The following is a 12,662-nucleotide window of genomic DNA, read 5'->3' as shown; positions in this document are numbered from 1 at the left end:
AGGCTTAAACTCACAACCCTGAGATTTAGAGTTGTGTGTTCTACCAACTGGGCCAGCCAGATGTCCCCCCTCACTATGGTTCTGATTTGCATTTCCCTAATTAATGATGATGAGCACCTTTTCATATACTTGTGCTATCTAATGCCTTTGTTGAATTATGTATTCAGATACTCTGCTCATTTCTACATCAGATTATTTTCCTTTTTTTTTTTTTTTTTAAAGTAGGCTCCATGCCCAGTGTGGAGCCAAACCTGAGGCTTGAACTAATGACCCTGAGGATTAAGACCTGAGCTGAGATGAAGAGTCGAATACTTAACCAATTGAGCCACCCAGGGGCCCCCTGATTGTTTTTCTGCTACGGAGTTTATATATTTTAAATATTAACCCTTATCAGCTACGATTTGCAAATATTTTCTTTCATTTGGCAGGTTGCGCTTTCATCTTTTTTAATGGTGTATTTTGTTGTGCAGGTGGTTTTTCATTTGATGCAGTCCCACTTGGTTATTTGTGCTTTTGATGTCAGATCCACAAATCCTCACCAAGACTGATGTCAAGGAGAGTAATGGCCACATCTTCTTTCAGGAGTTTATTGGCTTTAGGTCTTAAATTCAAGACTTAAATCTACTTTATTTTTGTGTACAGTCTAAGACAGTGGTCCAGTTTTCCCAACATCATTTATTGGAAGAGACTCCTTTTTGAACTCTATAATCTTGGTTTCTTTGGCGTAAATCAATCATCTATACATGGGTTTATTCTTGGCTCTCTATTCTGTTCCACTGATTTGTCTGTTTTTATGCCAAGATCATACTGTTTTGATTGCTACAGCTTTGAAATGTAGTTCAAAATCAAGGAATTTGATGCTTCCAGCTCTGTTCTTCTTTTTCAAGACTGCTGTGGCCATTCAGTCTTTTGTGGTTTCATACAAATTTTAGGACTGGAGGATCCATTTTTGTGAAAAATGCCACCAGAATTTTGATAGGGAGTGTATTCAATTTTTAGATTGCTTTGGGTAGTATAGACTTTTTAATATTCTTCTAATCCATGAGCAAGGAATATCTTTCCATTTATTTGCATTGTCTTCAACTCCTTTCACAATGTTGTTTAGTTTTCAGAGTACACATCTTTCACCTCCTTGGTTAAATTTATTCCTAGGTTAAATTTATTCTTTTTGATGCAACTGTAAATAGGACTGTTTCCTTAACCTGACAGTTTATTAGTTTATAGAAAAGCAACAGATTTTTGTGTCCTGAAACTTTACTGAATCGATTGTTTAGTTCTATCAGTTTTGGACAGTCTTTAGGGGTTTCTATATATATTGTCATTTGCAAACAGTGAATGACCTTTTTACTTCTTCCTTTCCAACTTGGATGCCTTTTATTTCTGTTGCCTAACTGCTCGGGCAAGCACTTCCAAATATTATGTTGAAAAAAGAAAGCTCCATTTCTCTTTATCTAATTCCAGACTTCTAGAAATTTTTTCCTGCTAAGACAACCTTCCATTCTCATTCCATCTTACTGTACGTTTACTTCGGCCAGAGGGTACGGCGCCTTTTTTTTTTTCCCCTTTTTAACAAAAAGACTTTCTTTAGATGAAGGGAACACTAAAGTGATATTGCTATTGGGGTTTGTTTCCTAGGTTGATACTGTATAATCAGTATCCCTTTTCCTTCTCAAATTGGTTCTTATATATTGTCCTTCAAATGTTGTATTAAAAAAAAATCTAATAGAAGATGGTACACAAATTCTAAGTATACAGCACAAAGCAACTCTAGCTGGCAACCAGAACGAAAACCTCCTAAGTCTACTCATGCCCCACCCCCACCTAGTCTTTGGCTCTGCTCCCAATCTAGCTGGGTCATCTCTGTCCTGACTTCTACTGTAGTTGAGTTTTGGTTGTTCTGAACTTTACTTAAGTGGAATTACAGCTTATGTTCTCTTTTGCCTGGTGTCTTTACTCAATATTATATAATATACATTTAATTATATTGAAGTTTTGCAACATTTTCAAGGGTAAACTGATCATTTCCTTTATTTATGGTAGAAATAACTTTAGCTTGTCTTGAAATTCCTAACTTCCACATAGATTCATCAATTAAAAGCATTACAGGAAAACTACAACTAAGATACCTAACTTTAAAATCAAAGCTTAATCACATTAAAAAGTATTTTGTACCTTCTTTGTTTGAAATTCATTATATGTAATTTTTTTCTCTAAAAACAAACTTAGCTCTGGGGCGCCTGGGTGGCTCAGTGGGTTAAGCCGCTGCCTTCGGCTCAGGTCATGATCTCAGGGTCCTGGGATCGAGTCCCGCGTCGGGCTCTCTGCTCAGCAGGGAGCCTGCTTCCTCCTCTCTCTCTCTCTGCCTGCCTCTCTGCCTACTTGTGATCTCTCTCTGTCAAATAAATAAATAAAATCTTTAAAAAAAAAAAAAAAAACAAACTTAGCTCTTCTTACCCTTATATCTTGGCTAGCTTACTAGTATCTATCAAAAATCCTTCTGAATCCTTAGGTTTTAATCATTTTGAGTGGTCTTTGAAAATTAAGATGGAGGAATAAAAAAAATGAAGAGTGACTGATATGTCAAAGGCAGAATTTGAGAAGATTTTGAAAAGCTGGTGACAGAGAGGTTAGGAAACCTACAAGGAATAAATGTACAGAAGACGCCCACACTACCAGGTCAGTGAAGGTACTTAATAAAGGTGTCTTCTGTTAGGACAAGGTTTGAAAAAAAACAACACAGACAAAACCCTACAAAAAACAATGTGCCCCTCTGCGTGCCAGATCTGGGACTGTGGTGCCTGTGAAGAGCCTCAGGCAAGAACCAGAGATGGCTAATTGGGACTTCTTTTTGGCACTATACACTCATTCCTGGTCCTTTCCGTCAGTTAATTTAGTTTCTGTTCCCACCGATGCTGCAGATAGAAAAGGCAGGCAAAATATAGATGCTAGCATTGTCAAGTTCTTTTTAAGGAGCCATATTTACCTTATGAAAAACATGTGATCTTCTTATTCTGAAGCATAATGAATTATCTTCTAAAAGTCATCCAAATAACTTGCTAAAGCCAATTAAGATGCAACAGACAAAATGAAATACAAGCCCATTTGCAATTCACAAAAAACCAGTACATTTTCAATTCTGAAGGTCACTATGACCTCAACCAGTGGCAATATCTAACTGTGCTTATCTATATTCTAAAAATACAGAAACTATATAATGCCTGTTTATGAATTATCCTTATGGCCTAGACCAGTCATACCTGGAAAAAAATGGGAACTTCATGTGTTTTCTTAGGAATTTCATAGGGTTTAAGAAAGAGACGATTCCAACAGGGATCACGGAGATAACAAAGGAGTGAAAATCCACAAGGATGAAAGTGGAAAGACATTAAGCACCATAAACATTTTGTTATTAATTACAAATGCTATTCCATGTTACTAACAGATGAATTAGAACTACAGGAAGCCATTCATCATTGATTCATAGATTGCTCCCTACAAACAGAAGGGATGAAGAAGTTGGGCTTTCTCGAGAGGTACTGTAGGGCAGAAAAAGGTCAACAGTGAATTCTGGGGTCTAGCAGAAGTGAATACTTGGTGCCACAGCTCTGCTATTTACTAATTCATATGATTCTGGACAACGTAATTCTGCTATGGCTTAGCTGACTTCCTTATAAAATGGAAATAATGAAGATAACTAATCTATACCTCAAAAGGCTGTTAAAAGATAAAGTATCAATGCTTGGCACATATCACTAGATGGCAATTATTACTACCTTATTACTTCTTGTATATTTAAGTATCTCAGTATTAACATAAGCAGATATGTAAAACATAAAGGTCTTGTGATTCTTCCCTAATTTTCAAAGCAAACTGATGTGCTTAAAGAATCAGGGAGTGTATATGGATCTTTAAAAGGTGAAAATTATGAAAACCAAAGACCGAATGGACAGATTCTACTTTGACAGCAATCCCTTAAAGTACAGTTGACCCTTGAACAATGTGGGGGCTTAGGGGGTGCAGCTGAAAATCCAAATATAACTTTTGGCTTCCCAAAAACTTAACTACAAATGGCCTAGTGTTGACTAGAAGACTTACTGATAACATAAACAGTTGAGTAATACAGATTCTGTATGTTATATGTATTATATGCTGTATTTTTTCAATAAAAAGCTAGAGAAAGGAAAATGTTAAGAAAATCATAAGAGAAAAAGTACATTTACAGTACTATACTGTTTGTTAAAAGAGATCTACATTAATAATGGACCTGTGCAGTTCAAACCCATGTGGTTCAAAAGTCAACTGTACTTAAGCACAATTTATGAAATGAAATTTACTTCACAAAACCTATTTACATAAATATAATACCTTTGCTTCACTGCTTACAACTGGTTTTACAGGGAACTGGACTTCTGTGGCTTTCAATATTGTATTTTCTTGAAGAATGTCTTGTTGTGATTGATTGTGACCAAATGGCTTAAAAAAAAAAAAAAAAAAGTTTAGAAATTTCTCCCAAAGTATTTAAGAAGAGTAATTATCAGTGAATCCCCAAAATATAAATGATTTGTGTTCTGAAAAATCTTCGTTATTTGGACCTTGGGATGCATTCTCACAGAAACAAAGTTACAACTGATTGAGGCTGAGTTAAACCCATCTAATCGATCCTTAACATAGCTTAAACACGGTGAATAAGCACAGAAAATAATGCTGTTGCGATATATTTAAGACGAAATAAAAACACTGAAAAATCGAAATTTATTTTATGACTGTTTTAAAAGTAAGAAGTAGTGGAAACGTCTGTGAAAATTCCAAAGAATAAAATACTTTTACTATAGTACTGTCCTTCACTGACAGCTCTGGATTTGTTCCTAACTTGCAGTGACTTCGCATAGAAGTCCCTTCACCCTCTCTCCACAGTGATGAAGGGGTTGAAAAGTATCTACAGGAGCTTGCAGCTCTGACTTCAAAATAAAGAGAGGTTTTGGAAGAATTAAGACCAAGTTTGACAGAATTTCCCTCAGTTAGCACAAGGGGACACTATGCCCAGGCCAAACTGAGTACATGTGTGTGGTGAGGTAGGAGTGGGGCAGACAGTGTGAACAAGTAGAAAGAATGGAGTGTTTTGTTGGCTTGAGTATCCCTACCTAACAGGAGAAAATGATGGCACTATTGATAGTTCCTTCCTTCACTTAAAAAAAAGGCGGGGCGTATGTGTAAAGGGGCAAAAAGCAGATCAAGAAAGCTGCTATGACATTAAAATAATCTGTTTGACCCATGGAAATTTTAGCAAGAAACAAAAGCCTGGCTTTCCTTAGAAGGTTCTACACTGACTTCAAGTTAATGAAACTTTACATTTAAGAGGGAAAATTCAACTTAACTCCACAGAGCAGAACGTTGTATACTGTAAACTTACCTTTCTACCATAAAGACACTGAAAGAAAATAACACCAACTGACCACACATCGACCTTGTTGGAAATTTTTGGTGGTTCTTTTCCAACTACAAAACACTCGGGAGGTAAATACCTACAGTTTTTTGGAGAGAAAAGAGGAAAGGATACTATTAACAATCTGTAACTTAAGCCTTCTAAACATACCTGTAGAACACTCAGAATACTCAATACATAAAATCTTATAGAATTTTCATGAATGAAAATCAAAACTCTGTAGTATTTACATCCCTGTATCATTTGACTCGAGTCAAAACATACAACTTTGTGATAAAGTATGCAACACATACCTATTATGTATATTATATATACTAAATTATTTTTCATTTCTGTAAGTAATATACATATATCAGTAGAAATTATAGTGTTCTACTTTGAGTAAGCAATAATAAATGCTCTCTCAAGCCCCTTCACCTTTGTTCAAACTGTAGGCAATTCTCTTCCTAACACACATATCTGACCAGCTGGCTCTTTTGTTTATTAAGTACATCATCATGCACTGCCAAGATAAGACCTCACTGCTCTTGGCTGTAACACAGACCCATCCTATTATAGAAGCAACTGGCTAGGCAGACAATTCACTTGGTTCCCCACATTGCTCCCCTGCCCCCACATGCTTCTGACCAACTCTAATGCATTCCCTAACCACTCTTACTCATTTGGTGAGCACCTTTTTATTCTTAAGACCAACTGGACCTCCATAAGCTTCTGTTCCCTCCAGGCTGAGTTTTGCTTCTTCTCCCACATAACCAGCTAATATTATGGTACCTCTATTATGTTATTAAACTAAAAATTACACTGAACTGTGAGCAGCTCAAGGAGTTATTCCCTGTGCAGTTTCTGAACACTAACTAGCAGGATCTGAAGTACTCAAAAGTATTCAAAAATACTATTTTCTACTTTTAGGTGCTATTTGTAAGTTCATAATTTTATATAAAGGAAAGTAAAAATAAATTTGTCACACCTTAGCTTTTAAATAAAAAGATCCATCAGGGATGCAAGTATCTCCCAACTCTAAAATTTAGATAAACTAAAAAATCCTGAGAAGTTATACAGCTAAATGGGAATCTAACTCTTTTTCTTTAGTTTTATACTATGCTTAAAATCATTTAAATTTCAGCAAGATATGCACAGATTTCTTAAAAAACAAATCAAACTTCTTGAAATAAACCACCAAAGATGGGGCACCTGAGTGGCTCAATGGGTTAAGCCTCTGCCTTCGGCTCAGATCATGATCTCAGGGTCCTGGGATCGAGCCCCGTGTCCTTGTCAGACTCTCTGCTCAGCAGAGAGCCTGCTTCCCTCTCTCTCTGCCTGCCTCTGCCTGCTTCTGATCTCTTTCAAATAAATAAATAAAATCTAAACACACACACACACACACAAACACACAAAACCCACTAAAGATGACCAGTAACTCATTTGTAAAGTAAATCCTTTCCAACCCCCCTAAATCAAGTAAAAAGCCAGATTTATGAATAAAAGTATATATTTCGTGTATATTTATGAAACAAAAACAGCTCTTAAACACTATGCTACACTGTCTCTTGAGACAAAAACCTATAAGCAAGGAGAGAATTATAGGAAAGACACCAAAGCTATTGCGAAGAAATGACCACCAGGATTTAGTGAAGGACTGCATTTGAGACCTGAGAGGGAATGAGGGATAAAACTAATTTTCTTCTCAGTGATACTGACAAATAGTTTATATCTACTCCTAAAAGACTGTACAGAACATCCCAACTTACCAAATACAAAGCTAAAAAAGCTACTGTGGCTGTAGGAAACTAACCATTTTTCAAAAACATGTTTCTATGGGAAATACATTCCAGGTTACTACATAGAAATGCTCCAGCCCGAGGAAAATCTCCTTGCCCAGCTCTCCACTAGCAAAAGGAAACAAATAGTGGAAGTCTCTGCAGAGGAAGGATGATCTATTATTGAGAACTATCTAAATCTATTATTTTAGGCTATCTTCCATGGAATCCAGAGTTCTACAAGAGACTTGTTACTAAAAGTCTGAAGACTACTGATTGAGGATACCACCTTTTAGGGGGTTACTAGTTTGAATGACGATTTTCTTCAAATATGGGCTGAAAAAAATCCATGATTATCTTACCCATACTCCTAGAAAATGCTACATGCAGAATTTTAAAGTTAAATGGCTTTAAAAGAACATATGAACATGACTAATCCCTATTTCATGAAAAGTTCATACCGTTCCAGAGCATCTTGTGGAACTGGTTATTATGTGCCTCGGCTGTGTGAAGACTGTTCCAGAAACCTCAATGTCACATTTATGTGTGTAGTCTCCATCTTGTTCAGTAAAGTTAAGTACAGTTATCTCTCCAATTACAATCTTAGTCCTTTTTGCTAAACTAAGTTTGTCTTGAAATTTTATAGTCTATATTCTCCACTTTGGTGAATTTGACAGTAAGTCTGAAAATTCACACTGAAGTGATTTTTGTCAACACCTAGGTATTCTGAAGGGAATGACATTCCTTTAGACTTAGATCTGTGAATCTACAGTTCTATCTAGAGTTTATATGTATGAAGTTATGAAATGGTATTTCTGAGAGCCAAGTCCAAAGACTAAGAATATTCTAAACTTCTTTCCCATGCAGGATCAACAAAACCCACATCTCCGGGCACCTGGGTGGCTCAGTGGGTTAAAGCCTCTGCCTTCGGCTCGGGTCATGATCCCAGGGTTCTGGGATCGAGCCCCGCATCGGGCTCTCTGCTCAGCGAGGAGCCTGCTTCCTCCTTTCTCTCTCTCTGCCTGCCTCTCCGCCTACTTGTGATTTCTGTCTGTCAAATAAATGAATAAAATCTTTAAAAAAAAAAAAAAACCCACATCTCCAAGAAAAACTGTCACCACAGAACCTCTCTATACAGAGGACTTCATGCTTATGGCTACTGCTTATAATAGTCAGGATGTTATCTTCACTTAAGTATTTTTAACCGATGATAAACCTCACTTGTACATACAGAAGAAAATCCATGATTCTCCATGTGAGGAGTTACTGGCTAGTAGATACTGAAGTCACTTGCCAATGCCGAGTTCTTCTCCCTTTACTTTGCTGATATTTATGGTTAAGACCAGAAGAGAAAAGACTTGACAACAGTCATCTCCCTCTTGACTCACACTTCATAATAGAACTCTTACCACAGTAAACTCAAAGATATATGAAAATAAAAATTAAACTCTCATAAAAAGTAATCTAGACAATTTTGCTATTTTAAATTATACATTTACCAGTAAGTGCCTGCCCCTTGAGAAGTTAGATCCATTCCATCTACACCATAGCTATCATCATCCATGATCTTGGACAGACCAAAATCAGTGATTTTGATTTCTCCACATGCTGTGCCATCTACCAGAAGGATGTTTCCTAAGAACAAAATATAAAGGTTTTTTTTTAATGATACACAGATGACATTGGGGGAACAGATACATATTTAACATATGTAGTTAAAAATGTAAAATTTAAAATATAATTTTAAAATATGGTGATTCAATGGGCATTTTAAATTCTTCTAGTATTCCACTAACTTTACATAACTAAACCAAAAAGGTTTTCAGATAATTAATAAATATGGCTTTCAAAAACTATAGGCTTTAGAACTTCAAAAAATTCAGACAAATTTTATTAATTACCTGGCTTAAGATCATAATGTATAATAGGGGGTTTGATTTCATTGAGATATCTTAGTGCATTTACAATCTGCATTACAATAGACCTAGCTTCCTTCTCTGACATTAACTTATGTTGCTTCAGATAGAAATCCAAGTCATTGCCTTCACAGTATTCCAACACTGTACAAAACCTACAATGAAGAAGAGAAAAAATTAGACATTAAACATTATCCAATAATTTATTATCACAGTGATGAAATGAAGAGTATATCATCATTACAGAATAAGGAAAGCAAAAGCAAACAGATTTTTTCTTAAAAACTAATCCTTATATTCACTTACGTATCTGTATCCAAGGAGAAATAATCATAGAGTTTAACTATCCTAGGGTGATCCAGTTCTTTGTGTATTCTATATTCTCTGCAGGCGTGTCTACGGGAAGAGAGAGTCTATTTACTATCCATGACTATTAAATGTATTTTCATTCAATAAAAACCAGAAAGTATTAATACGTACTTGTGGTAGTTTTCCTTCTTCTCATCCCTCCAGCTTTTATTAAGCTGGTGGATCTTCACAGCAGCATATCTTTGTTCATAAAGGTCAAAAGCCTAAGATTCAAGGCACAGAAGAGTTAGGACCAAAGACCAACTGAACAGCTAAAGAGATTAAAAAAAATTGGTGTAGGGGCGCCTGGGTGGCTCAGTGGGTTAAAGCCTCTGCCTTCGGCTCAGGTCATGATCTCAGGGTCCTGGGATCGAGCCCCGCATAGGGCTCTCTGCTCAGCAGGGAGCCTGCTTCCCTCTCTCTCTCTGCCTGCCTCTCTGTCTACTTGTGATCTCTGTGATAAATAAAATCTTAAAGAAAAAAAAAATTGGTCTGCTATGATTATATATAGTTCAACAACATATTTACAGTCAGAAACAAGATACAAATTCCATAATATACATCAGAGAAAACTTTAATGTGAAATTTCACATTCAGGTTTCATAAATGCCAATATATTGAATCACAATAAAACAATAAAGCCGTTATTTGTTTTTTTAATATGGATCTGGCTCCTCTACAGATCCTTTTACATACTGCAAAAGCAGTATGCAGCGAACAAAACAGATGGCTATAGTGTGTTTTTTATGGGTTGGATAAAGCAAACCTTTTCCCTCTACCTTTCCTAACGATCCCTCCCACTTCCTTAAAAATAAACAAGTTTGGGCAAAATAAATAAATAAATAAATAATAAAATAAAAATAAACAAGTTCATAACAATTTCCAACTGTTTAAAAAATTCTAAACTTGGAGCGCCTGGATGGCTCAGTGGGTTAAGCTGCTGCCTTCGGCTCAGGTCATGATCTCGGGGTCCTGGGATCGAGTCCCGCATCGGGCTCTCTGCTCGGCAGGGAGCCTGCTTCCCTCTCCCTCTCTCTCTCTGCCTGCCTCTCCATCTACTTGTGATTTCTCTCTGTCAAATAAATAAATAAAATCTTTAAAAAAAAAATTCTAAACTTTATGAAACTGTTCAAACATAAAGATACATCAATATCACACCTAACTACATCAATAACGATTCCTTAAAATCTCTTCTAATACCCAACTTGTCTTCAAATTTTTATTGGTTGTCTCAAAAAAAGAGGTTTTATACTGGTTTGATCAACAGCCTTCGTCTTCAAAAACAAAAAACAAAAAACAAAAAGATCAGTATTCTTTTAAGATCTCAGGTAATCAAACATTTTTAAAAAGACTTGAATGTCATTTAAGAGCGATCTAATAATTTAGGTTTTGTGATTTATAGACAAGGTATCCCCTTTTAAAAAAAAACAAATTTTACATATTAGAAAGAAGGTCCACAATCTCTACTCCCCCATCAACTTAACCTAAAAATAAGAACAGCAGACTGTCACAAAACTATAAAAGCCTAAGATCAGAAATATTATAGGATGCAGTAGTTAATCATATTTTAGAGTCCAGGGGTGCCTGGGTGGCTCAGTGGGTTAAAGCCTCTGCCCTTGGCTCAGGTCATGATCCCAGAGTCCTGGGATCAAGCCCCGCATCAGGCTCTCTGCTCCGCAGGGAGCCTGCTTCCCCCTCTCTCTGCCTGCCTCTCTGCTTACTTGTGATCGCTCTCTGTCAAATAAATAAATAAAATCTTTAAAAAAATATATAATAATATTTTAGAGTCCAGATAAACTTATCAGCTACAAAACTCTTGGGTTGTTGAGAAGATTAAATGGGGTAAAACACATAAGCTTAAATACTAGCTAATTATATTATTAAAAGCTTAAAGAAATATAAAAGATTAAAAAGAAAAGTTCATGTGAGAGAATGTAAAAAAGCATAAAGCGTAACAGAAGAAAATAACATTTTAAATACACTAATAAAAATTATCAATATATATTAACTTATATATGACACATTTTTCTCCCAAGATTAGGTGAGTAAAATACCCTTCCCATAAGGCTAATATGGTCGATTACTGAGCAACTGATTCAGTATTTTCCACCTTGGTGTAGATAAAAGTCTGTCTTTTTAGACTCACAATCTGCTACTTTATTTCACAGTGGACCTGTCAACCGTTAAAAGGTTTTAAAGGGGTTGGAGAAAGTGGTTAGTATTTAGGTCAGTACTGAACAAAGTTATTAGGCCCCAATCTGCATTTTCTATTTCCTACATAGCCTTTTCTTCAAAAAGAAAAGCTCCTCTTAGCCCCTATCTGCGATATTAGGAACAGTGCCAAGGCTATAGGGCCCTGGCAGAAGGCTGTCATGAAAGGTCATGACAAAAAGCTCAGAAGCTGGGCAACATTAAGGCTGAGCAAGTGCTAACTGTACTTTTTGTGATTTTTAGATCCAGAGTGAGCCATTAGGATTTTCTTTTCTACTTTGTGGCTTTAGTAAGCCTACTTGAACCACTAAGTGCTTGACGATGAACTACTATTCGAATCAGAGAACCAGGAATTGGAAGAGCTATAGATCACTTCTCATGAGTGATGAGGGATAGAGCCACGATGCTTTAATGCTTGTCCAACTTAACACAACAAAAACAAAATGGTTGACAGTTGAACAAAGATCAGAACTGAAGTTTTCCGAATCCAAATCCCATTATTCTTTCCCAGAGTCAGCAACAGAATCCAGGTTTGTCTTCAGTAAACTGAGAAGGCACAGTCCTTGCCTCACTGAACAGAGAGGATTTCTAATAACAGTCTGAAGAGCGTACATTTGCTAAGCACCAGTGTTCCTTGATATAGCTCATCTAATCATTACAGCAATCCGGGGCACCTTGGTGGCTCAGTGGGTTGAGTGTCTGACTCTCGGATTCAGCTCAGGTCTAGATCTCAGGGTCCTGGGACTGAGCCCTGCGAAGGGCTCCATGCTCAGCATGGAGTTTCTCTCTCCCTCTCTCCCTATCCCCGTGTTCTCTCGCTCTCAAAAATAAGTAAATAAATGTTTTAAAAAAAATCATTACTACAATCCTATGATGTAGGCACTGTTATTATTCCCAGATGGAAGACTGAGACAGAGGATGGCAAGTCCTAAGCCCAAGTATATACAGTTAGTAAACAGCAGTCAGTTCTAGTCAGGATTCAAACCC

The 12,662-nt window shown here is 36.5% G+C and overlaps 1 protein-coding gene across 3 annotated transcripts in view; it reads right to left on the bottom strand.

Moving 5' to 3' along the window:
- TLK1 (tousled like kinase 1) overlaps nucleotides 1-12,662 on the bottom strand; it is a 143,593-nt gene that overhangs the window by 3,556 nt on the left and 127,375 nt on the right. For all 3 annotated transcript variants that reach the window (XM_059167060.1, XM_059167062.1, XM_059167061.1), the window contains 6 exons: nucleotides 9,597-9,688; nucleotides 9,423-9,512; nucleotides 9,102-9,271; nucleotides 8,700-8,835; nucleotides 5,411-5,522; nucleotides 4,366-4,473 (listed from right to left, as the gene is read on the bottom strand). In XM_059167060.1, the coding sequence (XP_059023043.1) occupies nucleotides 4,366-4,473; nucleotides 5,411-5,522; nucleotides 8,700-8,835; nucleotides 9,102-9,271; nucleotides 9,423-9,512; nucleotides 9,597-9,688 (708 nt within the window). The remainder of the gene's footprint in view (nucleotides 1-4,365; nucleotides 4,474-5,410; nucleotides 5,523-8,699; nucleotides 8,836-9,101; nucleotides 9,272-9,422; nucleotides 9,513-9,596; nucleotides 9,689-12,662) is intronic.

The sequence above is a fragment of the Mustela lutreola genome, chromosome 3 (assembly GCF_030435805.1).
Source record: "Mustela lutreola isolate mMusLut2 chromosome 3, mMusLut2.pri, whole genome shotgun sequence".
In the NCBI taxonomy this organism is placed as follows: Eukaryota; Metazoa; Chordata; class Mammalia; order Carnivora; family Mustelidae; genus Mustela; species Mustela lutreola.
This window is presented reverse-complemented; position numbering and strand designations above follow the sequence as displayed.